Source organism: Miniopterus schreibersii, assembly GCF_964146895.1.
Source record: "Miniopterus schreibersii genome assembly, chromosome: 18".
Classification (NCBI taxonomy): domain Eukaryota; kingdom Metazoa; phylum Chordata; class Mammalia; order Chiroptera; family Miniopteridae; genus Miniopterus; species Miniopterus schreibersii.
This window is the reverse complement of record NC_138121.1, coordinates 32,508,086-32,533,311: the sequence shown is the minus strand read 5'-3', so window position 1 is coordinate 32,533,311 and position 25,226 is coordinate 32,508,086. Positions and strand designations below refer to the sequence as shown.

Below are 25,226 nucleotides of genomic sequence, written 5' to 3'. Positions count from 1 at the left end.
AACCGGGTAGGTCTTAGCAGCCTGAAGGCCCAGAAGGCCCTCTCAGGCAGGCACCACCCTAAGGCTCTTCCTGTCCCCATCAACCAGCCCCACTGGAGCCCGACTTGGGACGTGGCCCACGTGGCCAGTCTCACTGCTGTGCAGTATGAGGCACTGGCTGCCCCAGAGGAAGTCGGTCTGAATTTGGGAAATATTTGAGTTCTCCAGAGCACCCAGAGGGGTCCAGCCCCACGTCACTGTTGAGTTCAAACAACATCACGATGGATGACAAATGGTCACCAATGAAGTAGCCCCGTGGGGTGCCAAGGCTTACAGGGACACAAAACAGGCTGACGGGGACAGGCGGGGGGGAAGTTGGTAGCTGGATGTCCAAGGTGAGCTCTGCGCCAGCTGTTAGGGCGCAGACTCTGCAGATGCTGAGAAGGCACCAGCCGGCATCCCGAGAGTCACTCCCAGGCACCTTCACCTCGATCAGTGCCCTGTCTTGGCACTCTCTGGACAGGAAGCTCCTTGATGGGGTCCACTCTGGCAGCCTGTCTCTTCTGCAAGCTGCCGCTAACTTGATGGCTTCACTACAGACTCACCGCTCAGTGCACTTCTGCTCTGGTGCCCCACCCCACCCCCTGGCCAACAGTGGGGTTGAGAGGGAGGTTCTGCCCTGTGGGCTGTGCAGAGCTGGTCTTCATCCTGATCCCCATCGCAGGGATGTCCTCACCCATTCCCCAGACCCCTTACATTTGTTTATCTGGCTGCAGAAGCCTTCCAGGGGGCCAAGCCCAGCCTCCCGGTGTGGCTCACACCCATAGCTGGAGGGTGGGGCCTGGCAGGTGGGACAGGGGGAGGGAATTGTCCCAAACCCTCAGCACCAGATTGTATTGTTTCCAAGTTCCCAGATCCTAGGCACTGAGGAGAATCAGGAATCTTCCTTTGATGGCCTTTTCGGCAATTCTATGTTGGTCTATATTTTATGGTGATTGAAAGTTGTCCACAGGGCAGAGCTTCGTGGGTTTGGGGGTGCAGCTGATTAAAAAACTGTCTTTGAATCATCCACAGACATTCCCTCCAGGCCCCAACAGGATCAAGGGGACAGCAAGGAACAGTGGGGCCCAGTTGGTATTGCACACGCTGCTAGCACCTTAAACTTCCCACCCAGGGGATACCGGTGTCCCCACGTCCTGGCAGTTCACCCAAGGACTATGTAGGGGTGCTCCTAGCCCAGCCAAGTGGCTTCTCATTGGAGGAAGCCACCCAGAAAGAAGTGCATGTCCAGCTGGGCACCCAACATGCCCTGCGACAGCAGGACTACTGGGTCCCCACCCTGCCGGGGGCTCTTCCTCAGAGGTCAATGCCTTGGTTTATTAAAGCAGCAGGACAGGTTTAGACCAGGGGTGAGTGTTATGAATGGCAGGCCCAGACAGGGCCTCGCTGTGCTCACCCAGAAAGCAAAAGGGACCTTCTGAGGCCATTGTCCCACAGCTCCTGGGCCCATCCAGTGTGAAAACAGTAAGAAACCCTGAGAAGTCAGAATCCAGGAGAATGCTGAGCTGCATGTGGTTTTTGATGTAAAATTCAACGACACCTCTGGAGGAGTGACTGTCTGTAGCCTCATGTGTTCCCGCCTGTCTCACCAGCTTCCTGGAAAATGCCACAGCCCACCTCTCGCCTTGGGGTTCTCACTCCCTACCCCCCAGCTCTCACCAGGGTCTCTCCCTGTTCTTCTGTCTTGTTACAGGCCCCAATACCTACGAAGATGCAGCCGCCTACATCCAAGCACAATTTGAAAGCAAAAACCGCTCGCCCAACAAAGAAATTTATTGTCACATGACTTGTGCCACAGACACAAATAATATCCAGGTGGTATTCGACGCCGTCACTGACATCATCATTGCCAACAACCTCCGGGGCTGCGGCTTGTACTGACCTCTTGTCCTGTATAGCAACCTATTTGGTAATGATTCCAGCACTCACAGAAAAGCTTGCACACACACACACACACACACACACACGCCACTGACAAATGCAAGTTGGTAAATAAACTTTAAAAAGGCATAACAGAACCTTATATATATACAAATATATATTAAAAAATTCTTTTTAGTTTGTACTAGAAAGAGCTTTGGACAGAACTGACCACCACCATCCATAGATCAAGGTTTTCCCGGGCAGCCCATGAGCATGTTCATGCGCGCACGCGCACACGCCGTGATGGGAGTCCTGACCTGGGAGACCAGCCCTGTGGTTTCACTCTCTGGGACCCATTTCTGAGGGCCGGGGAGGCAGAGAGGCCTGGCATCGTCCAGCTCGTCTCTGCCTCCGCCGCTGGGGCTGTGGGCCCTCAGTTCTACCCCACTCTTGTTCGACTTTCAAAACCCTTTACAAAATGGCCCATGCTCTAAACATCTCCCTGCCCTTCACCCCCAGTGATGGAAAAAGTGAGGACGCTTCTCTTTGGGGGGGTGGTGCTTGTTCATTTCAAGAACTTAGAAGAATCACTGCTTCGACCAACCCACTGTCTCCTGGCTTTCTTTCTTCATGCTAAAAGGCAAGAGTCAGAAAAGGGAGACGTGGTTTGCTTTGTCAAAGCAGCGATGGGAGGGGCCATGCAGGGCACATAGGGAGAAAGGGAGAGATGGGGACAAGGGGACAGGAGGGGCCAAGGTGGGGGCTGGATTGCAGACCTGACCCTCGGAGGCGGCCTCAGGGGCCTGGGCTGGGCCCCCCTTGGGTTTCTCATCTTCCTGCAATGCTGCCCCTTCTTTCCCTCCCCCAACATAATGAAAAATATGCCAGGGTTTGTTGGTTGGTTGGTTGGCTTTTAAAATCAAAGAAACTGGTCAGACTGGACCCCCTTATCTCTCTCTCTACAGACTGCTTCACGGACTCTCTGCTGTTGACCTTGATCTCCTGGTAGCATGACCTTTTGGCCTTTGTAAGACACAGCCTTTCTGTATCAAGCCCCTGTCTAACCTACGACCCCAGAGTGACTGATGGCTGTGTATTTCTGTAGAATGCTGTAGAATCCGGTTTTAGTTGAGTCTCTACATTTAGAATTTGAAAGGAAAAAAAGAGAACATTTCTCATGTGCTTTGTAGCTTAAAAGGAAATGGAAAACTCACCATTACATCCATATTTCTTTCTCTCTTTTTTTTTTTTTGAATAAAGAAACACATCTGCCCCCTCACTCTCCCCATCTCACCTGGTGGCAGGTGGGGTGGGGGGACAGCACCCCTGTGGAGGTGCCAGGTCAGTCTGTCCATACCCGGTTTCCAGAGTGTGCTCAGACCGGGCTGTGCTTTACACCCCACGCCACCCACACCCCCCCAACACATCCCCCACCACTCCAGCTACATGCTCACTCCAGGTTTGTATAGAAAAAGCACAGCTCTCACTGGCCCGTAGCTGCCAAAAAGAATCCGGATCATATGTATAAAGAGCCCCATAGAAAACAGTTTTCCCACCAAGCCCTTCCCATATATGCCCTCGATAACTTTTTTCACTGTTCAGTTTTTCTTTCTGTCCTGACGAGCCCTGTGTGCCACGTACAGACCAGCTTTCCTAGTCTTTGGGGGTCGGGGCTGCGGTCTGCTCCTCTGGCCTTTGCGCCTCTCGGTCTCTCGGATGGATGCTCCCGTGTGCGCCCCCCGCCTCTCCTCTGTTTCAGTGACCTGTGTCCGTTCTTTCTCACGTGGGGATGTTTGTGCTGCTGATAAAAAGAAAAAAACAAAAACATTTTTTAAACTATCACAGGATGGAAAAGAAAAAAAACACACAAAAATTTTAAAAAAAGGGGGATGTCGTGTTTACATGAGAGCCGGTTTTCATGATCAGTCCTGCGTCATTTCTACTTTGACTCGTATCCAAACCCAAACCTTTTCACTGTTTCACTTTTAAGACATCTGCTGAAGACCAGTCGCAGCCATTTCAGATACAGAGGCAAAACGACAAAACACAAAAAATTAAAAATACAGAAAAAAAAAAAACTTGGAAAAAAAAAAGGAAAAATGAAAAAAAAAAAAGCCCACGGTCTTTCTAAGCCTTTCTATTCCCAATCGGTGAGGTTTCTGTGATATCTTACACACTGCCAGTCTCCTTCTCTAATGGAAAATTCATGTGTAGCTCAATAAAGAGAATGTTTGTCTGTACCCGAGTCTCCCGCCCTCGGGCTTTGTTCTGACGGGAGAGGGAAGGAGGGACTTGACTGGGCCGCAGACACTGGGAGGCTGGCGGGCGAGGCTGGGGGTGGGGCGGACAGAGAATCCCCCAGGGCCTTCCATGGCCCTCCTCGGTGCCGCCAAGGGGAGCCCGCTGGGCGCAAGGAGGGCAGGAATGGGCCGTTCCGTCCGCCGATGTCTGCTTCCTCCAGGCTCCCAGTTCCTCGCCCTCTGCTGGTTTGTTTGTTTATGAGAGAAAAGTGGAATTGAGGACTGGAAAGGGGAGAGGGGCGAGGGTGGGTAATCCCAAATCTGCTAATACAGGCTCCTGTTTCTCCTGTTTCCAGTGGTTCCATCGCAGTGGGAGAATGGGTGGCCCCAAGAATGAGGCCAAATTGCCTGGCCCTCTGCCCCCAGGGGGTCACATCCATTCACTTGGACATCTTTAAAAGCCCCCACTGCTGCACCTGGATGCCCAGAAGCCCCCTGCAGGCTGAGCACACAGGGGCAATTGAGATCAGCACAGCCTGGCATGTGGAGCCCAATTCTTGTCTCCTCCAGGCTGCTGGTCTCACTGCCTCTCTCCTAGGTCGCCAGGTTTTTGCTATAATAACTTCAAATGAGTTGAGACTGGGGCCTGGAGGGAACACAGGCCACCAGTCCTTGTGTCATGTCCATGAATCACTTATTAGCCAAGCAGGCAAGTGCTGCATTGTCCGGTCCGGGAGATGGGAGGGCCTTGGAGGTCAGTTCATCGGCACCCTCTCCACACCCCAACAAATGGGAAATACAGCCCTTGACAATTCGTCTTTTAACCTAGCGGAGGTGGGGGTAGGGGTTGATACTGCTGCAGAGACTGTGAAGTAACAAGCTAGTTCTCTCCTGTTATAAAGAACCAACTGCCCAGGGCGCCCCCTTGGCCTCTTCAGCCAGGACGAGCCTGCTGGTCAGCCAGGCCACACCAGTGCTTTTCCCACCAGCCCCCTCACCCCACCCACCTGCCCAGGGAGGCCCACCACCACCTGCTGATGGGAAGGTTGCACCCCCGGTCACACTTGGACTTCACAAGACAGGTCTGGAAGGCAAACCAGGCTGAAGGATACCATGACTGTCGGCATACGGCACAGCTGAAGTGCGCTAAAAATGAGCCATATTCTAGCAGGGTTCTCCCCCAACTTTCAAGTGAGTCTTGTAGACCAACAGAACTTTCTTTGCCTCATTCTCCTTAAAATGACAGGGAGCGTTGTTTTGGGGAAGGATGCAGGGGGACCAATGTGATTAGAACGAGGAGCCTGGGGGCTGAGCCTAATGTGCACTCAGGTTTGGAACCATTTCTGGGTGATGAGATGAGATGAGGCTTCCAGACGGAGGGCCCTCCTCCTGGGCGAGCAGGCAGGTTATTCATCACAAGGCTGTGGCTCCTCTTGCCTGCTGGGCCCTGTTTCAGCAGGGTTCTCAGCTTCCCTCCCATAAAGGGGAGAGTCACACCGAGAGGGCCATGTCTGCTGGCCGAAGATAAAACAGCATGTTTTCTACACAACTTAAGTAGGAAATCAGGTCCAAGAGGCCACCTGGGCACCTAGGATTTGTAGCAACACAAAACTTCCACATAAAAGCCTCAAAATTTGGTGTGTGGGGGGGGCACAAACCCAAGATCTCAACGAAACAGGGCCCATGAGAAAATGGGAGTAATGCAGACTACTTCCGAAAGCTGAGAGGGCAAGGACAACGTGGCCCCTGTGCACCAGAGCATCAAGCCACTCCTTGTTCTGCGCTGGCCTACGGGGCTGAGCACAAGAACAGGCTCCCCGACCCTGGAGAACGCCAGGACAGTGAGACGGAAAGACAGGGGCCCAATGGGACACTGGTCTAGCCTCCTGCCACTGCCCTTAGTATCTATGCCAGGTAGTGCCCAGAACCCTTAACCACCCAGGTGCAAAATCTAACAGTGAATTTAAGGCTTCTCTTCTTGGTCATCGAAGCTATGTAAGGCATGTTTCCACTCTGACCGCTGTCATATTGCTAGATTCCATGTTTCAAGACCTTCTAAAACTGACTTCAAACAATTTTCTCTTTTCACACATCTGAAACATTTAATGCCATTTTTAATGAGCACAGCCTGCAGAGTATAAGGATGGAAAAAACCCTCCAGCCAAAATGGTACACACAAAATCAAAAAAGGATCCAACAGTGGCACCTCTGAAAAAACCAGCCTTAGCTTCCAGCCACACACAGCACACTAAGAATAGGGTTTGCTTTTTATTATTATTATTGTTTTACAATAAAAACAAATAACTATGCTCTCAGCAAAACAAAACACATTTTCTTTTTAAAAAATCACAGAAATTTACTAACAGCATTTCAAAGGTAAGGCTTTTGAAAAATTTACTGAAATAAATTATCTTGGCCTAAACATTCACTCATCACTTTTTTCAATTACTTTTCAACATTCTAAAAACTTTCCATTTAAAATACATTTAACTTTGCCAATAATTTTAGGTAATACTGGATTCTCCCCCAAAGGACTACTGTAAAACTGTTTTCAAACATTTAAAAAAACTTAATCCGAAAGGACATAAAACTGAACTATGTAACCTATCACTGCATGTTTCAAATCCTTAAAGTTAAATGTGTGAAGAATCTGAAAAGGGTCAGGACCTGGGTCTGCTCCAAGCAGGTGGATGCAGCATCTTGCCTTCCCATGTCTAATTACACCAACAGGAACACAGTTATGAAAATGAGGGCTCCAGAGAAGATAGAAAAGGTATCTTTTATTTCTCCAGCAAAGCCCTCCAGAGAGTCCTCTCCATCTTGTAAAGCCCACATTTTCTCCAAGGACCATTTTCTCCAAGGACCAAATCCACAGCCTTCGGTATTGACTCGGCCAAGGAATTCAAACCATAAGCTAAAGCTGCTGCTCAACCCCTTCAGTGCTGCCCACACACACCCCCCACATCTGGGGGCAGTGACATGCAGAGAGGAGAGGACACACACACAGGGTAAACTCGTGAGACGCAGGAGCACCAGCGAAAACGGAAATAAAACCAGCTTTGACTGGGACTCAGAAAGGAAGTCCTGGATGTTCTGGGGCACATGGGTCACGTGCTCACATTCTAGCCCTGGGCTACTCCAGATATCAAACCAAGAGTCGCTTTTTCCAAGATGCCCTGCGGGCCCAGGGGTCCAGGAGCCCAGGGGTCCGGCCCCTGCAACATTCTGAACACTTCCTGACAAGAACAGCATTTGGCAGAGACTCTCCTGTGGTGTGGAGTCAGCTCCCACTGTACATGTCAGCTCTTCATGAGTCCTACCCCCCAACCCCCACACTTCCTGCCAGATTTGGAGCTGAGACACCAGCATTCATTGTGACTTATGCATAAAGCAGTAATCAGCTGCCGGCCTGAGAGACTCTGGCTGCCCACGCCCTCCTGATCTTCCCCATCCCCAAGAAGTCCAGTCGATGCCAGAAGAGATCATGCCCAGAGTTAAAATGTGCAGTGTTTCTAAGGGGAGAAGAAATGTCACATAGAAAGGATTACAAAAAAGGATTACATTTGTCAGCTGTCCAAACACTAGTAAGACCACATGCTTTATACAGCGGCAATGCAGTCAAGCCCACTTCAGACAGCAGGCGGGATGAGAACAGGCCTCTCCAGGGGGCGCACTGCTCGGGCAGAGGTGGCTGAGGAAGGCCGGGAGCGCTAGGAGGTCTGCTGCTTCTGAAGTCTCCGTTCTGCGGCAGCCGCCAGCATCCTTCGACGTAGGGTCACGGGGTCGGAGGTTGTGCCTTCTGAGGCCCCCGCCGTCCGCATCCTTAGACGTCGGGTCACAGGGTCGGAGGTTGTGCCTTCTGAGGCCAGGCAGCTCTCTGAGGCCAGGCAGCTCTCTGAGGCCGAGTCATCTTCAGAACTTCGGTTCAGGAAACGCCTTGAACAGAAAACAAAGGATTTGCATGAGACATGAGGGAAGCTCTGTACAGACATACAGAAACATACCCCTCGTTTTCCAGGTGCCTGCATGGAGCTGTCACTCGGCACTACCCCATGAGAAAGACACCCTGGCCCTGAGCAGAGGAACAAGTGTTCTCTGCACCAGGAAGGAGGCTCGTCAAGTTCAGCTCTCCCTGTCCTCTGGCTGTCCCTTTCCCACATACACACACAGCACGAAGTCCCCACGCTCAGAAGGTGCATGTTGGGCACCACACCTGCCCCCTTGAACACACTGCTGGCCTTGTCCCCAAGAGTGTCAGTAAAAAGCCTGGCACAGCCACAGGGACAGTCCAGGCTCCAGCTGCACCGACACGGGGAAGGCGGCTCAGATGTGCATTCTGCTCCGAGGCTGGGCCCACGGTCAGTATTAACCTCTCTAAGCCTCAGTTTCTTTAGCTTTAAGCCTGTCAAATGGGTATAATTACAGTGCTCCTCAGAGTTGTCAAGAGAATCAGAATAATTAATATAAAGAGCGTAGAACACGCTGGCACAAGTGCTGTCCATGTATGTGTGGCTGAAGATGTCCACAGAAGACTGGCGACAGCAGCAGCTGCCCGAAGTCACCAGTGGAGCCCAATGTTACCAGATCCTCTGGTTTCTCAAGAGAGGTTTGAAATCTGAATTTTTAGGTGACATAGAATGGTTTTCTATGTTGACATCTGTTTAAGAGGACCTGATTGTGGGCCTGACATGACAATGGCCTTTGGGCACTGGCTCAGACCTGGGACTTAGACCAGCAAGGGCTGAGGAACCAACTCACTTCCGCGCCTGCTGCAGGAGGTCGTCCTTCCGCTGGACTAACATGCGCTGTCTCTCATCGGCAGACTTGGAGAAGCGGCTCCCCCGGGCCTCAAAGTCTTCCCCCTCACTGGGCTCCGCCTCCACCTCACTGAAGTCCAGTGCCTCCTCCAGCCGAGGGCTGAGAGCCAGTGGCACACGCTCCGCCTGCACACAGAGGAAGCAAGGGGCCCTGTAAGCTCAGGCCACCCTCCCAGGCAGGTGCCCCACCTGTCCAGAGTGTCCCAAAGGAGCATTCTCCTGGGCCCAAAGGGAGGGACCAGGTGCACGTGATGAAGGCATAGGTGGGCTCCCTGAGGGTAGGCGCAAATCGGACTTGTGCACCAGTGAGAACAGAACCTGACTCACATGGACGGTCGATGTCAGAGGAACAGGTGAATGATCACACATGCACCTCGAGACTGCACTCTTGAAAGGTAAAATCATTAATTGCTAGTTTGCATTCTGGGAATTTTCTGTTCAATTCTAATAACTGCTCTAAAATTTAGTTCTTATCATGCTCACCGCACAAATTTTATACCCTCACCTGACTCTAAAGACAGTCAAGCAGATAAAAAGGGTAAATTCTAAGTATCTTTATAAACAGATTTAAGATCATGTGGTTCCTTGTGGAACAGGATTTAAAATGGGATTCTCTTGGTTTCGGCTGAAGCTCAAAGGCCAGGACAAGGTCCAGGTGCCCCTACATGCTCAGGCAGGTGCCATCCATCTACACTGGTGCTGTCAGATACAGACCCAGGCTGCCACCTCCAGGCAGCGACAGAGCTGAGGTGGAAAAGGCTAAGGACAGGCCGGTGTGCGGAGCTTTTCCATCATCCGCCCCCACTACCTCCTCCCCTGCCTTCAGCAAAGCAAGTAAGGGGACTTCCAGAGAACAATGTCACCTGACTCATACTCCCTAGAGTTGGGGGGACACAGGGACTGATGGTGACTCACACACACCTGAGAGATCTAAGAGAAACTAGCTTGTAGCAGATTAACAAGAAGGCTGTGATGAGAGCAAGTTCAACTTCCACTGACTGCGGCCTTGCTCTGTGGACTGGGAGCAGGAGTGGGTCCTACCCAAGAGGACCACTTGGAGGGGGATGTGGCTCCCATGAAGGTAGGGGTGGTCTTAAATAGCCATCTCAAGTTCAAAGAAGTGTAGTTTAGGTTTCTGGTGCTAGATGGGGCAGGGAGATCTCAGAGATAACAAGACACACATATACACACACACTGTGGGGTCACATGGCCCACCTTAACCCTCTCTTCCTGAGCCTGAGCCTACCGGAGGTTAGAAAGAACAGTGGTAAGTGGAGGAGGGGATGCAGGAAGGATATGGAAGCCCACCCTAAGCTCCTGCTGGCTTCCAAGCCTGCCTAATGCAGGCCTGAGTTGAGCCAGAGAGACTGAATTAAGTGATGAGCATAACTGATGCGATGACTGGGCTAAATTAAAGTTTCTGCTTTACCCAAGGACTTTTTACCTCCTAAGAATGACCAAAACTGTTATATAGCAAGCTTCCTTGTCAAATACATACTTTCCCATCACTACGTTAGAAATTTTTTTTTTTAATTTAGGAGTCTTCATGTAAAACTCTAAAAATAGCATTAGGAAACCAAGGCAGGACTCAAGCGTGCTCGTGCTATACCCACAGATGCCCTACACCAGCCTAGCATTCAAATCTAAGCTAAGCCAGGTATCCAAAACACTGGAGATGCAAGACAACCCCACTCCTCCAACCCCATCCCCACTCAGGGTGTTTTGTTTCTGTGAAATGCATGGAAGGACCTGGAAATGCTGAGTGGAACAGGTGAAGTGTTGGGAGAATAATTTGATGGCTTCAGCTCTAGAAGGCTGAACCCCAGTTAGCCCCCATCTGGGTTTGGGTGAGTCCAGTCACCCTGAGTCCTAGGACGAGCTTCACTCTGCCTTCCTGGTGCTACCACTCAAGCTCAATCAAGGTGACAGGGCTGGCCCAGGGGAACATAATCCTTTCCCCTCCAGGTCCTGAGACAATCAATCCCCAGGGAGTGGGCTGCAGGCTCTGGGGGGAAAGCAGGCCACACCCTGGGCACAGCATGGTGTGTTAACCTTAAATACTGAGACATATATGATGTATGGACCTCTTCCACACCCTTGCCCCGTGCCTCATGAATGTAAAAGGCAGGACTGAAGATCACTGCCAGGCACATGTCTCTCCCCAACCCTGTACACTCACTCTGGTATGCAGACCTTACCTGGGCAGAAGTTTCTCCCTCCTCCAGGTCACTGTTTGGCCTTTCCATGGGATTGTTCAATGCAGGTCTAATGCCATCTGACCGCTGAAAGAGACAGCACCACAGTCAGTACAGAGCCGTTCCAAACTTAAACAGGTACAGGAAAAACGTGGAGTGCAGAGGAGCTAGTCCCACCAGTGAGTCCCAGCACCAAAAAATGAAAATGCTGCTAAGGCCCAGACAGCGTGGCTCAGTGGTTGAGCATCAACCTATGAACCAGGAGATTGTGGTTCAATTCCTGGTCAGGGCACATGCCTGGGGTTGTGGGCTTAATCCCCAGTGGGCAGCCAATCAGTGACTCTCTCATCATTGATGTTTCTATCTCTCTCTCTCCCTCTCTCCCTTCCTCTCTCTGAAATCAATAAAAACATTTTTTTTTTTTTTTTAATGCTACTAAGATTACAGACTGGACACAGGAGCCTGAGGCACAAGCTTGAGTTATCCATCTGCTCCACATTCCATTTCCCTTCCAGTAACAGTAACTACACAATAACAAAGTGCCAACAGCAGGTCACATCGACTGCACACTTTGTGGGAAACCCCTGACCTGATCATTTCATTCATCTTCTTAGCGTCTATGAAATAGGAGCTGCTGTTCTTCTCATTTTCAGCCCTCAACCAACAATGTATGGGAACTGGTGCATAAGCACCAGCTCCTCAGCTCTCAAGAGAGACATGAGTTCAAAACTGGACCCAGAAGCCCCCAGTGGGATCAGCTCTAGTCACCCTCGACAGGAACCTGCTCGATAGCAAACCCTTTGCTGGCCACCTTCTCTTCTCCATCTCGCAGTCCCATCAGCGGCCTCTGTTTCCTAGAACATTTCCCAAATTAACTACTGGACTGTGAATCCTTATTTCAGGGTCTGCTGCTGGGAAATACAAAGCCAACAGCAAGCTCAAATAGGTAAGGACTCTCGAGCCTCAATGAATATCCCAGCCCACTTGACGCCAAAATCCAAGCTCATTCCCTCTTCAAAGATTCTCAAGTTTTAGGATTTCATTAATAGATTTCCATGTTTTTATATACCGAAGTTGAATAATTTCTTGGTAAATGTTTCTCTGGTCCTGCCAGAGAGCTTGCTTTTAAAATGTTAATACTTCTTGTACCCATCAAAGTGGTTATATATGATGGGCTAGGAAACCTGACGTTTTTTAAAAAGTCAAGAGTACAAGCCTCACATAGCTATAATATCAAGGAGAAAACCATGCCAACGTGCAAAGCCAACCAGGGGCCGATGGCATTATCTCCTAGAGACAGGTCGGCAAACTCCTGTCCACGGTCCACATTCACCCTCCACCTACTTTTATAACTCATGTTTTACTGGAACACAGCTGTGTTCATGCCCATGTTCTCCACAGCCGCTTCTGTGCTACGAGGGCAGAGGTGAGATGTTACAAAGAGGCTGTATGGCCCACAAAGACTAAAATAAGTTCTATCTGCCCTTTACAGAAAAAGGTTGCCAATCCTTGTTCCAATGTTATGACCTCCTGGACTGGCAAGGGTAGGCTGGTTTGGGTGTACATCTATAAAAATAAAAATAAATGACCCAAGTACATTTGTTCTTGTCTTAACCCAAGCCTCTTTGGTGGGTCTGTTCTCAGTCATAATTTGGAAAGTTGGGGAAATTACAGAAACTCTTCATCAAGTCATAAATAATATTTAGCTGTTAAAGTAACTAAAAAAGTTACTTTAGAGGATTAAATGTTTGTGAAGACAGAATCCATTTATCATGCTCAAATCCCCAGTTTACCTGTGTGGGAAAAGGTACTTGAATCCGTCCTTCTAAAATGTTGTCTGTGGTTATTTCAACTGAGCGTGTCAGCTGGAGGTCCTGCAGCACGAGCGGGTATGGGACCTGGGGAAACATCTCCTGAATCTGATGAGCCTATAGGAACACAAACATAAAGATCACAGAATGTTCACTCTCAACAGTTACTCAATGATGGCATGCTGTATGGCAGGCTCTGGCCACTGAACTTGGCATCTGCATTGAAAACAAAGGTAAGGGGCCACTTCTATTCTACAGCTCACTGTCCAACTACACTCCCTCTTTTATATTTCTCCAGGATGCCCAACAGATAACTTGAGACATCAATTTCAAAATAAAAAGTATACAGAAATTCAGCTGGGCCCTGAAAGAGGCTTAACAACAATGTGCTAGTTTTAAAAAGCGCACATTCAAAGTGGGCTATAAAAATGCGTTCTCCTTAAAGATAGTTTTGAAAAGGAACTGCTGCTACATACCACATGGGTGAAATTCAAATGAGTTACATGAAAGAAGCCTGAAAAAATTCCACTTACATGACACTTCAGAATAGGCAAAATTATAGTGGTTGCCAGAGGGTAGGGGCGGGAAAAGAAAGCGATTACAAGGGACGCCGTGGGACCTGGGGAGGGGGACTGCACGGCTCTCTATCATGATAGCGGAGGTGGTTCTCTATCTTAATAACTGCACAAGTCTGACAGAACTCACAGACCTGGATACTACAAGGGTGAATTTACTATATGTAAATGATAACTCAATTTGAATATAAAGATTAGAGAGTGTGAATTGCTAATATTGCTCTGGAGCCATAGTTTTCAAACTGTACTCTAGAAATGCTCAGTCCACTTAGGGCTCCGGGGTGAGTGTGAGCGTGTGGGGGAGCAGGCACGAGTCTTGGCACAGCACTATCCATACTTTCATCAAAGAGGCTCCAGGTCTTGTTTTCCATTTATGCATATTCATTTTACAGTGCTATGGTCAAGCTTTTATTTGTGGAAAAGTCCCAATGATCAAAAGAAAAAAATAAGAAAAGGATAACTCTAATTGCTTTAGGGGTACAATAAAGTCTACTATCAGGACAGTGGCTCCTAAGGAAATGCCGTTAGTACAAAGAGGGGAAATGAGCCTCAGGGTCAGGCCTTGAGAGAAATGACCAGGGTGAATCCTGCACAAAGCTCTGCTTAAAGTCACTGGGGTGGGGGAAGGCAGGTGCACAGCAGAGGACTGGGATCCCCTGGGTACTGGGATCCCCTCATTGTGTATATGAATGTGAGTGGGTCACTTCTGCCTAGGTCCAAGCAAAGCTAACAAGAGTCCATAAAAACCGGAACCAGGTAACATCCATCTCTTCCTCAACAGCTTCCCCTCATTTCCCAAATTTAAAATATCCAAGATTCATTTATGAGACCAAAACTTTCCTTCCAGAAAATCCAGTAAGTTGAATATTGAACCTTTATAAAAAATGCATGATTCTAGTAAATTACTTGTGCTAAAAATAGGCTGTTCCAATCCATCAGGGAACTGGAGGAAGAACACCAGGGCCTGCCTGAGAATTCTAAACACACCAACTCCAGGAACATAATTCTGATTTTTTAAGGAGACAGGTGATGTGATCCACCTGCCAAGCTTCCACAACTGCCTGACCCGTCTCCACACAGAGCCTGAGAGAAGCATCAGAGGCTGCATTTGGCTGCACACTACCTCTGACCACCACGACGCCACCCTCACTGCCGACAACCTGGCTGAGTGCAAAAGTGACTTCACCTGATACTCCTCTGTAGGTTTTGAAACTTGTGAATAAATGACCTGTTCAAAATGTCTGAAAATACACACACATACACACACACAAAACAAGCTCCCCTGATGCCATGTCCCCAGCAAGCACCACATCTCTGCTCCCTTTTATAACATACTGTCAGGCACTGCCTATTTCTTCAGCTCCCACACATTTTTCAATCCACCACAATCTTGTATTCAATTCCTCAGGCCACGGAAAATGCTTGTTCTTCTCCAGCTAGCTGACCACCTCCACGGCCATATCCACATGCACTTCTCAGACCTCGTCTTCTGAGAATTCCCACAGGCTTGGCTCACCACGTTCTGGTTTCCTTCCTTCCCCTCCTCCACCCATGGTCATGGCTCCTCCCTCCCTGCCAGACCTCAGCCCTGAGCCCTTTTCTCTTTGAGAAGCCATCCGGTCCCCTGCTTTGAATATCAGCTATAGATTAAAACTCCCAAATGTGTATCTCCAGCTTGGTCTCTTTACTGAGGTCCAGAACTGCTTACGTGACATCTCTACGGATGTCTCACAGCTATCCCAACTTCCCCAGCCTGACATGACAGCAACTCCCTGTCCCCAATCCTGTTTATCCCTTCGTCTTGCCCATCTCAAGACATGGTACTGCCCGGCCGGGCGTGGCTCAGCAGTTGAGTGTCGACCTGGGATCCAGGCGATCAGGGTTCGATTCCCAGTCAGGGCACATGCCCGGGTTGCGGGCTCGATCAGTGACTTTCTCATCATTGATGTTTCTATATCTCTCTCTCCCTCTCCTTTCCTCTCTCTGAAATCAATAAAGATATATTTTAAAAAAAAAAAAAGACATGGTACTGCCATTTGCTTAGATGCTTTCATTTCCCCACTTCCCTCAACCTGCGTCTTTCTTTCATCTTTACTGCATACATCCTGTCCAAGCCACCATCTTCTTTTGCCTAAACTACTGCAACAGCCTCCCACCTGGTCTCGCTTCTTCCATTTTTGCCCCTCTATCATTCCTTCTCTCAGAAGCAAAATCATTCCGTCAGTCCCCTGGGTGAGAGAGAAAGCCTTGAATGGCTTTCTAATACTTTCATTATAAATTATAAATTTTAAACTGGATTGTAGCCTGCAAGTCCCTGCAATCTCAATTTATGTCACAATCTTGGTTCCCGACTTGTGGGCTCCAACCACAATGGCCTCTGTTTCCAGAACTTTCTCACCTCATGGCCTCTGTATCTGCTTCCATTGCTTCCACCCCTGATCTGCCTCCTCATCCTGCACATCTCAGTTTTTTAAATATCACCTCCTCAGAGAGAACCTCCCGGAATGCCTCCTCTAATAGCCTTTACCCCCTATACATCACTGCCTCACTGCCTTCAAAGCACTCAGCACATCAGCAATGATCCTGTTTGTTGACAGTCAGTCTCCCCAGCCAGAAGAACACATCTTGAGAGCAGGGCTCACACCCACCTTGCTTACATGGCAGGTGCTGTGCACTCTGTTTACATCACGTAGCACCTGTCACAGGAGCAGGCTTTCAGTATGAATTTGTTGAATAAATATATTAAAGTTAATGAATAAATGAGCAAATGACCAGTGACCTTCTGAAGTACTGGCCAGGCTTACCCACATCAGCCAGAGGCCCTTGCTAGACTAAGGAAGTTGGCATGTTAATACTCATACATTTATTATCGCAACGAACACTGAACTTCAACAGTAGTCAAACAAGTGTCTCCAACACTATAAAATAATTCACCAAGTGACAAAGTTTAGAAAAATACAAAGAATCTTGAAGTATTTGAACAATATCCTTAAGCCAATAGCATGCCTCAATATCTCAAGATATATATTCACATACACACACAGGTGTATGTGTGTGTGTGTGTGCATGGATTTATTTATTTTGGGGAAGGAGAGGACGAGGGTCAAAAAAACACATCTGGTAGACCTAGTACAACCTTTAATACACGGCACATCACTCACTTCAGTCAGTAATTCCCCCACTAATTCTGGCTAAAATCAGGATAGTCCAAGACTGGCCTACATCACAACACAGTGAACCTAGCAGTGCCCAGAAAAGGTCAGATTATCTGCCACAAAGTAAAATAAAAGCTGGTTTCCAAACCAGTTTTAAAATTTAAAACACGGGAATCTGAGTGATCTCAATGAATAAGTAAAATGCCCCTAAAAATCCTGGCAGAGCCAAGTTAAGACCAACAAAGTCGTTCCCACCGCACACATGTTCCAGCTTTCCTTCCCCCACTCTTCTCAAAGCAGCTGGCGGTCCTTACCATTGCATTAAGCTGGGAGTTGCTTGCCTGCGTGATGCCTAGAATGTTGGTGGTGTGCATCACTTCAACTGAAAAACTCGGCAGCCAACTTGCAATCCGGGACCCTGAAACAAGGAAGAGAGAACAGGTTTAAAGACCTCTCTCCCTGTTGCCATCAACCTTGGAGCTGGCCACTCCACGACACCAACTGGTATTCACTGAGGGCTCACTGTATGCCAGGCCTTTTGTACTGAGTGTTTCACATGCAGTAGCTCATTTAATCCTCACTGAAACCCCACATGGCGCAATCTAGGATTATCCCCATTTTACTGTTCTTAAAGATTTGACTCTAGTTCCCTTGGTTTTTGGTCCCCAAGTCACGCAGAAGTTAGGTAACTTGCCCAAGATCAAACTAATTAAGGTGGCTAGGATATGAAGCCAGACAGTGAGGTTTCAGAACACTTCAATGGCCCTGAATCCAGTGGCCTAAAATATAAGGAGGTTTTCATGGCTCTTAAGCTGCGACAGTAGATGAGTTTTTGCTCCTCTCTTTCACACTATACACAAATACTACTCACTTAGCATTTTCACAATTTGTTTCATAAGTCTTTTCTCCTTAATAATCTGATTTAAAGTCCTGATTGATTCAAAATTCATTTCAAAGAGTTTTATGACACAGGCTTGTGGGCTAATGGCATCAAGAAGTTGGCTGCTTCTGCTGTTTCTCCAAGAAAAAGGGACCCTAAAATATAATGACAGCAAGTATTGGCTGTGAAACAATTCAATATCAAGCCACACACTGAAGGGTAATTTTTCTTTCCTTCACAAGAAGCGCAGCAGAGGCATGGGATATAAAAACAAGTTCAATGGCCATCTCAAAGGTCTTGCCCAACAAAATGTGCCCATTGAAAAACTGAAACTTACCTCATGTACTTACTAAGGGGAAATAATGTTGACTTTTCTATTTTGACCAAGTTTTTAGTAATAATTCATAAAATAATAGATTATATAGCCAGGACCCATGTCCAAATCAGCTAGTATATTTCAGAAGTTTTACCTGGTAGAGGCCTTAATTAATAACCACCAAAGCAGGCCCCTCTAAACCCCTCCAGCACCCCCAACCCGGCTAGTCAAGCAGCCCTCGTCATCTCTTCCTGAGACTTGACTCTACTTCCCTCAGTCCTTCCTATCAGGATTTCACCAATATACCCCACTCCCACCATGCTCCACCCTTGTAAACTCAAATCAGAGATCTGAATAGCCCTCCTCCTAAAAGAAAGCCACAGAGACGTTTTACAGTAAGAAATGTGAACTCATCCAATTTAGTGGTATTGGAATTGATGAAACTGAACAGCTCAATGGTATGAATTATGGAAGGATGATCCACAGCCCCTGATATGGTACCCCAGGCCTTCGAATTTTAAGTGTGGTTTTTATTTCAACTCCTTTCACTGCTAGGAGGTAGAGTTTGTTCACATTTTATGGGTAAAGAAACAGGGTTCCAGCTCTGATTCTGCTTCTGACACTCACTAGAAAGGCTACTCAATGACCCTATATTCTATGCTTAAGTACTACACCAATGCAATAAATTAGGAGCAACAGTTAACTATTAAACTGATCAAGTGTGCTCCCTGCAGGCATGGCTGAGGCTTTTGCTGCCTCCTCCTCCCTGCCCCAGCCCACCCCGTGCTCACACAGAATCTAGCAGAGTGCCTGGTACACAACAACCAGCCCCTCAGTGCTATCAATACCTTCTGAGCAGTTTCAATTAAAACTGAAATATTACATTAAACTGGCCTATACAGGACAATTTACAACTAAAACAGCATCACCCTTTGGATACGGTTTTAGAGGCTGAAACCAACTAACCATCGAAGTGGAAGAAGTGGTTGTGTTGGTTTAAGCGAGGTCTGCCTTCAGCGGCTGCGACAGGAACTAAATTCTCATCCAAGTTCTCTCCTTGATGATCCTCCCTGACACGATTATTGTCAGTGATGTTCAGAGACATTCTGCATGTTGGGCAGGAGGTGTCTTGTTCTAGCCAGGAACGAAGACAGGAGCTACCAAAAAGTGCAAATAAGATATCCTTAGCATATTCTGTGAGAATTCACCAGAAGTACTCTGAATGTATCAAATGTGCTGCAATTTTACTTTCTATTTAACACTAGGTGAGATTTAAATGTTGAGAAACATCTGTCAGCATCACCTTTGCCCTACTTCACTCTTACTGCTAGAATGTTCAGCTGTGAACATTAATTCCTTAATGCACACGGTCATCTACCAAGCTCCTGGTCATGACCCTTCTTCAACACTTCATCACATGGCTCACCGTCTTCCTTCCCAACTCTGTCAGACCACCTAAAAACCCAGGTGGCTGAATTATCCTCCATGCCAATGACCTGTTCTCTCCCGCTACGTTAGCTGCCCACTAACACTGCCATAACCTTGGCGTTCTCTTCAAAACCCTGAAGAGCACCACAGCCAATCTGAGGTAATGTCCCCACCCCTCTGCTAGGATTCCTCTTGAGCTCAGCACAAAAACCACCCGCATGCCCTAGACAGAACACCAGGCCCTTCCCGAAGCTCCTACTTGTGGAAGAGATGGCCACATGGCAGCTTCCTTGCAGCCTGCATGGAGTCCCAGCAAATGGCACAGTCATCATTATTGACAGCCAGCTCCTCTGGAGTTGCAACTGCAAACCTGTAAACAGAGCACACCAAGCAGGGATCAGTTCCACAAACGTATTCCGAGCACCACTGGACAGACGGCACCTTTCCAACAGCACAGTTATAGAGGAATGCAGTAAAAAGGAATTCAGTAAAAAACTGCCAACCATCAAAAATATTACACCTGTTTTCTCTTCATGGCCTATCATAAAGCAAGTAAGAAATTTATAGACAGAAACTAACTTTGTCTTAACAATGGCTCCTGTTAGTGACAACTTGAGGGAACATTTCTGGGCAAATCAGAGGAGGTAAGACCCCCAGAGAGCCAAACAGTCCCCTTGGACACAAAAAGGATATCCATTAATTTCACACTTTTAGGCTTGTTTTACCTTCAGGTTGGCAAGTGAGTGCCTCCTTCAATGAGGTTAAGAATGTGTGAGTGTATGAGAGAGAGAGAGAGAGAGAGAGAGAGAGTGTGTGTGTGTGTGTGTGTGTAAACATGCATGAGTAAAGAATAAGTGAGACCCCTCTTCTTAAAATAAAGAGGGCTGATACCCAAGGAAGCTTCCATATAATAATAATGATAAAAATGACAAAATAATAAGAACCTAATATTTACTGAGCACATACTACATATCCAATACTAGAATATTCCAACTTTATTACACATATTATCCCACTGAATCATCCCAACAGTTCCAGGAAGAAGGTTCTGCTATTACCCCTAGAGATGAGGCAACTGAGGCACAGAGAGTTAAGTAAACTGCCCACAATCACAGGTAAGTGGGACCTCCCACCCAGGCAGTCTGACTCCAGAGCCTGTACTCTTCACCATTCTGTTACCAGTTTACAAAAGCAAGTTCTCCTGGGATGCTATTTTTAAAGATCTAAAATGAGTCAACTTGGGCAATGGCACCTTGTGCTTACTCACCTGGCTTCCATGTTGCCAACGACATGCAAATAGTTCTTGTGCCGGCGGATTCGACGCTGGACCTCATGAAACAGGTAACGCAGCTGCATGAAGATGACCAAGCTGGCCATGGATAACCAGATGTTGCCAAATAACTTCACAAGAGGGGGAGAGAATAAAATAAAAATGAATGTGAGCCTGCTAGTGATGAAGGTGAGGTGTGCAACAGAAGCTCTTAATTGTTACGTATTTGAACATAGAAAGCAGCAGTAAATACAACAAAATGTTAACAGTGATCTCTGAGCACTTGTTGGGGGGTTGGCAGAGGGAGATCTTTTTTTTTTCCCTTAACAAAAGCTATAGATGGTTTTTTTAAAGTACGTTTTCAAAGTTATTTTCAAAGTTATTTAGAAATGTGTTGTATCTAACCTAACAGTTTTTAAATACTACTTTGATAGGCTTATAATTTAAATAAATTATCCACCAAATATGTTGACTCTCACCATTATGAGATCACTGACGTACTAACCAATGAATGAGGTGCTCAACGTTGTCATTTCTTGCACGCCAATGACGTGGGAGGATTTAAATATAAAGATGTTTTTAACTACAAAGATGGAAAATTTATGAATCCATGAAGTAGCTAACTCTGCAAGAATTCCCATTACCACTTACAAAGTAACTGCAAAATATTACAACCCACAGAAACTATGGGCAGAGGAAACCCCTTAACTTTATGCTAAAAGAATTATCTATTGACTTGGTCAGCAGAGTTCACAATCTCCTAGGAGAGTCAGCAAACTCCTCCTGAGCTGGGCGCCAGCCAAAGTGGTTCCAGGACACTGCTTTATACCCAGTGGCAAAAAGAGGAAAGGCACAGCTGCGTTCTTTTATGGTCTTAAATGGCTCATGCACCAATGTTTTATTTGTTAATGTACTAACCAGGGTTCCTGAGTCTGAAAACCTTAGCTCCTTCTGAGGAAACTTACCAACATGTGAATATGATGCATGAGGTCCAGGGACAAGAGAGTGAGCTCCATGACAAAATCTGTGTAATAGACGTACGTTCCCTTCCCTTCCCACGTCCCTTCATGATTGAGGTCCCAAAGGTGGATTACATATCTGCAATGAAAACAGAAAAATCGTCTTAATATTTTCTGTTACAATTGAACTTGGTTTAAACATGACATAGGATAGTCACATTTTTATATATTTTATACACATTATATCTTAAAATAAACTGTATGAATAGATCTAATCACCTCCCTCCCAAATTTCTACTCACCGTAAAATCACATGAGCAGTCCTCACTGTGACAAGAAGAGACTATAAAAAAAACAGATACATTTTTCTTTTTAGTCAAAGTTAGGATTCCTCAGGCCAAACTTACTTTTACAAAATGATAAAAGTCAAACATTTCTCAGTTCAATTTCAAAGGTTGTCCAAGGAGTGTGGGGATGGGAGAAGTGGGTGAAGGGGGTCGAAAGGTACAAATTTTCAGTTATAAGATACATAAGTCCTGGGGGTGTAATGGACAACATGATGACTACGGTTGACAGTGCTGTGTGGGATACTGTGCGATACTGTGCGATACGAGGAATGCTAAGGAAACTTATTATGGTAACCATTTCACAGTATGTGTAAGTCAAGTCTGGATGCTGTACAACTAAACTTATAGTGCCTGCCATATGTCAGCGACACCTCAATAAAATGAAAAGGAAAAAACAGTGGTTGTTCAAGTTTACCAACCATTTTATTTCATCTGCTTCAAACTTCCATGGAATATTTTCATGCAACTCAACTTTTATTGAGCTCTTTTCTATTGATAGGTGACAATCAATTACACCTGTCCATCTCCTGAGGATACCTTCTACAATCTGGAGTCATCCTAGTGATTGGATGCCCACTTCTATTTTATACAGCATTAAGTTACACACTGATTACCTAAGAAGGATTTTTTTAATATTTGGTGAGCCTATACCCCAAGTATAATTTAGGTAGCACTACCCTAGATATGAGCACCTGCTCTCTACATAACGTTGTGTGCACTCCCTCTGCCCACACGGAAGAAAAGAGAATGAAGGAAATCAGAAACAAAATAAGCCCCTGGTGGTATTGTGTATTATAGAAATTGATATTAAGAACATTTTCCCTGTCCAGCCAGGCGTGGCTCAGCAGCTGAGCATTGACCTAGGAACCAGGAGATCACGGTTCGATTCCCAGTCAGGGCACATGCCCGGGTTGCAGGCTCGATCCCCAGTCAGGGGCATGCAGGAGGCAGCCGACCAATGACGACTCTCTCATCACTGATGTTTCAACCTCTCCCTCCCTCTCTCTGAAATCAACAGAGATATATTTTTTAAAAAAAAGAAAAGACCATTTTCCTCTTAATCTACCAGAATAGAACTGTTAAATCATTTATGTTTGAGATTAGGGCACTCCCAGTTATAAATGGAAAATATTTTACCATACATAGAAGAGAAACACTGTAAAAATAAAACTATATTAGCTTAAAATAGCAAATCTATACCATGATAAATTATCTTAAAAGAATAAACAGTAATGAACTAAAATAAAAATAGGCACTATAGTATGACCCAACAGGCCTAATTTAAATGTCTTTATTTTTAGGTATACCTTGTTCAAAGTCTGGCCTAATATTAATTAAAAGTTAGAGAAAACCAAAAAAGAAAACAGTATTATTCAAATGATGGTTTATAATAAAGTATATCTAAAATAAACAAATTGCCCAGCTGAGCGTGGTTCAGCAGTTGAGCATCGACCTAGGATCCAGGAGATCGGGGTTCAATTCCCGGTCAGGACACATGCCTGGATTGCGGGTTAGGCAGCCGATCAATGACTCTCTCATCATTGATGTTTCTATCTCTCTCTCTCCCCTTCCTCTTTCCTCTTTCTGAAATCAATAAAGATATGTTTTAAAAATAAATAAAATAAAATAAAATAAAATAAACGAATTAACACTGGTCAGTGTAAATAAAGTTTTAGACAGATGTTTTTTAAGAGAAAATATAGTTGTATACTTTTCACACACAGAAAGTATTCAACCAGGATTACAAATGCTTTTTTTAAGCACTTAAATGTTCCTTTTCTAATTTTAAGTAACCTACTATATTATACTCAGAAATGACAGCTATTAAGCAAAATAAACTTTAACCCTATTCCAACAAATTCCCAATTAGTAGTTTAAAGTTTGTGTTTTTGATATTAGCTAATCAGCTTTAATATATCTATCATTTCATATTTTTCATTAATTGCTATTATGGATAAGATAAAAGTATTTTGCCTTTGGCCTGAGGAAAAAGCAAAGTCACTAAATATAAGTTCAGAAAATTTTGACTTCTAATGAATAGAAACTGGTATTTTCAGAAAGGTTTAAGAGGCAAACTTTAAAATATATATGAATATCAAATTATTCTTTCAAAATAATAAATATAGTTTATATATTATATTATTCTATAAAATCTTAATTCATGCCCTATCTGAAAAAACACAATTACAGAGTACCCCTTTTTAATCACCACCAATCACTGCTTATGGTATCTTAAGGGAAATATCCTTCCTACTTTGGAGTCACTGGTCTTTGATTGTGCCACTTGCCACTCCGGAACCTTAAGCAATTCACTTCATCCTCTCTGCCTGTTTCCAATGCATGAACAGGAATAATAAAATGAGTCAATACAGGTAAGGTATTTAGAACAATTCTTAGTATACAGTAAGTACTGTTTAAATGATGGCAAAAATAATCACTTTTAATTAGGTTGAAGCAAGGATTACACAAAATCACACACATAAAAGCATTTAGTACCAGTACCCAACACAGGACAGAACTCAAAAACACTTCTTACAGTGAAAGACCAAATATCCATCAGTCACTTCATGGGTGGAAATAACCTGTCAATACTCCTCTAGCTTCCTTGAAAATATTCAGAAATGTGATCAGAGCAAAAAGCTGTCTGCATCTTACATCTTACCTCCACAGCCATGAAAGCCAATGTGTGCATCCCATGGATGTAGCCTGTGACACAGCAGATAACCGCTAATCCACAGCAGGAAAGCAGCATAGCCATCAACAGAGACAGAACTCGGCCATGGCTGCTCATCGGAGTGGTGGGAGAAAAAGAGAGCTGAAACATACAAAACAGAAGAAGAAAGCTCATTCTTCTTCGTGGCAGTGTGAAACTTCAATGAGAAACTCAAGGTTAATCTTGGTTGCTTTGCTTGGGGATCTGTGCTTAGCTTCATGTCCAAATGGGAAGCACAAAAAAGCATCCCATTACCAGATGGCCAAAATCCTCCAACCAACCAAAACATGAGTATGAGACAATATATAGAGATTTTTATCATTTAAACTACTGAATATAACAATACACATTATATTGTCACCTCAAATTCTCAAGGATGCTACCAGTGGGATTATAAATCTCTAGAAGCAATTTTCCAGAGGTATGTAATTCTCTCTTCTAATATTCAACAGGACTCAGGACAGCACCACACTGTGTTTCTTTCTTGCTCTTGCTCTAACCCCCTCCCCAGAACCCACTTGGAGGACATTGGGAGTCCGTTAGGGCTAGGACAACTGAAATGTAACCCCGGTGCGGATTTACTACTACAGTATTATAATGTTATGTTAATAGCATGCA

At 45.9% G+C, this 25,226-nt stretch overlaps 2 protein-coding genes across 3 annotated transcripts in view; one reads left to right on the top strand and one right to left on the bottom strand.

Annotated features, from left to right (window-relative positions):
* GNAO1 (G protein subunit alpha o1) overlaps positions 1–4,141 on the top strand; it is a 129,362-nt gene extending 125,221 nt beyond the window's left edge. Inside the window, exons 8-9 of one of the 2 annotated variants that reach the window (XM_081118194.1) lie at positions 1,733–1,948; positions 2,868–4,141. In XM_081118194.1, the coding sequence (XP_080974320.1) occupies positions 1,733–1,920 (188 nt within the window). In that variant the 3' untranslated portion in view covers positions 1,921–1,948; positions 2,868–4,141. Of the gene's footprint in view, positions 1–1,732; positions 2,051–2,867 lie in introns of those variants that run through there. The other variant, XM_081118195.1, reaches the window with a different exon arrangement.
* Positions 4,142–6,228: 2,087 nt separating this feature from the next.
* Positions 6,229–25,226, bottom strand: part of AMFR (autocrine motility factor receptor) — a 30,454-nt gene continuing 11,456 nt past the window's right edge. The window contains exons 4-14 of the mRNA XM_081118469.1: positions 24,558–24,710; positions 21,851–21,891; positions 21,555–21,687; positions 20,587–20,720; positions 19,579–19,689; positions 18,858–19,048; positions 17,010–17,113; positions 12,948–13,082; positions 11,158–11,241; positions 8,901–9,085; positions 6,229–8,078 (exon numbers count right to left, since the gene is read on the bottom strand). Of these exons, the coding sequence (XP_080974595.1) occupies positions 7,853–8,078; positions 8,901–9,085; positions 11,158–11,241; positions 12,948–13,082; positions 17,010–17,113; positions 18,858–19,048; positions 19,579–19,689; positions 20,587–20,720; positions 21,555–21,687; positions 21,851–21,891; positions 24,558–24,710 (1,497 nt within the window). The 3' untranslated portion in view covers positions 6,229–7,852. The remainder of the gene's footprint in view (positions 8,079–8,900; positions 9,086–11,157; positions 11,242–12,947; positions 13,083–17,009; positions 17,114–18,857; positions 19,049–19,578; positions 19,690–20,586; positions 20,721–21,554; positions 21,688–21,850; positions 21,892–24,557; positions 24,711–25,226) is intronic.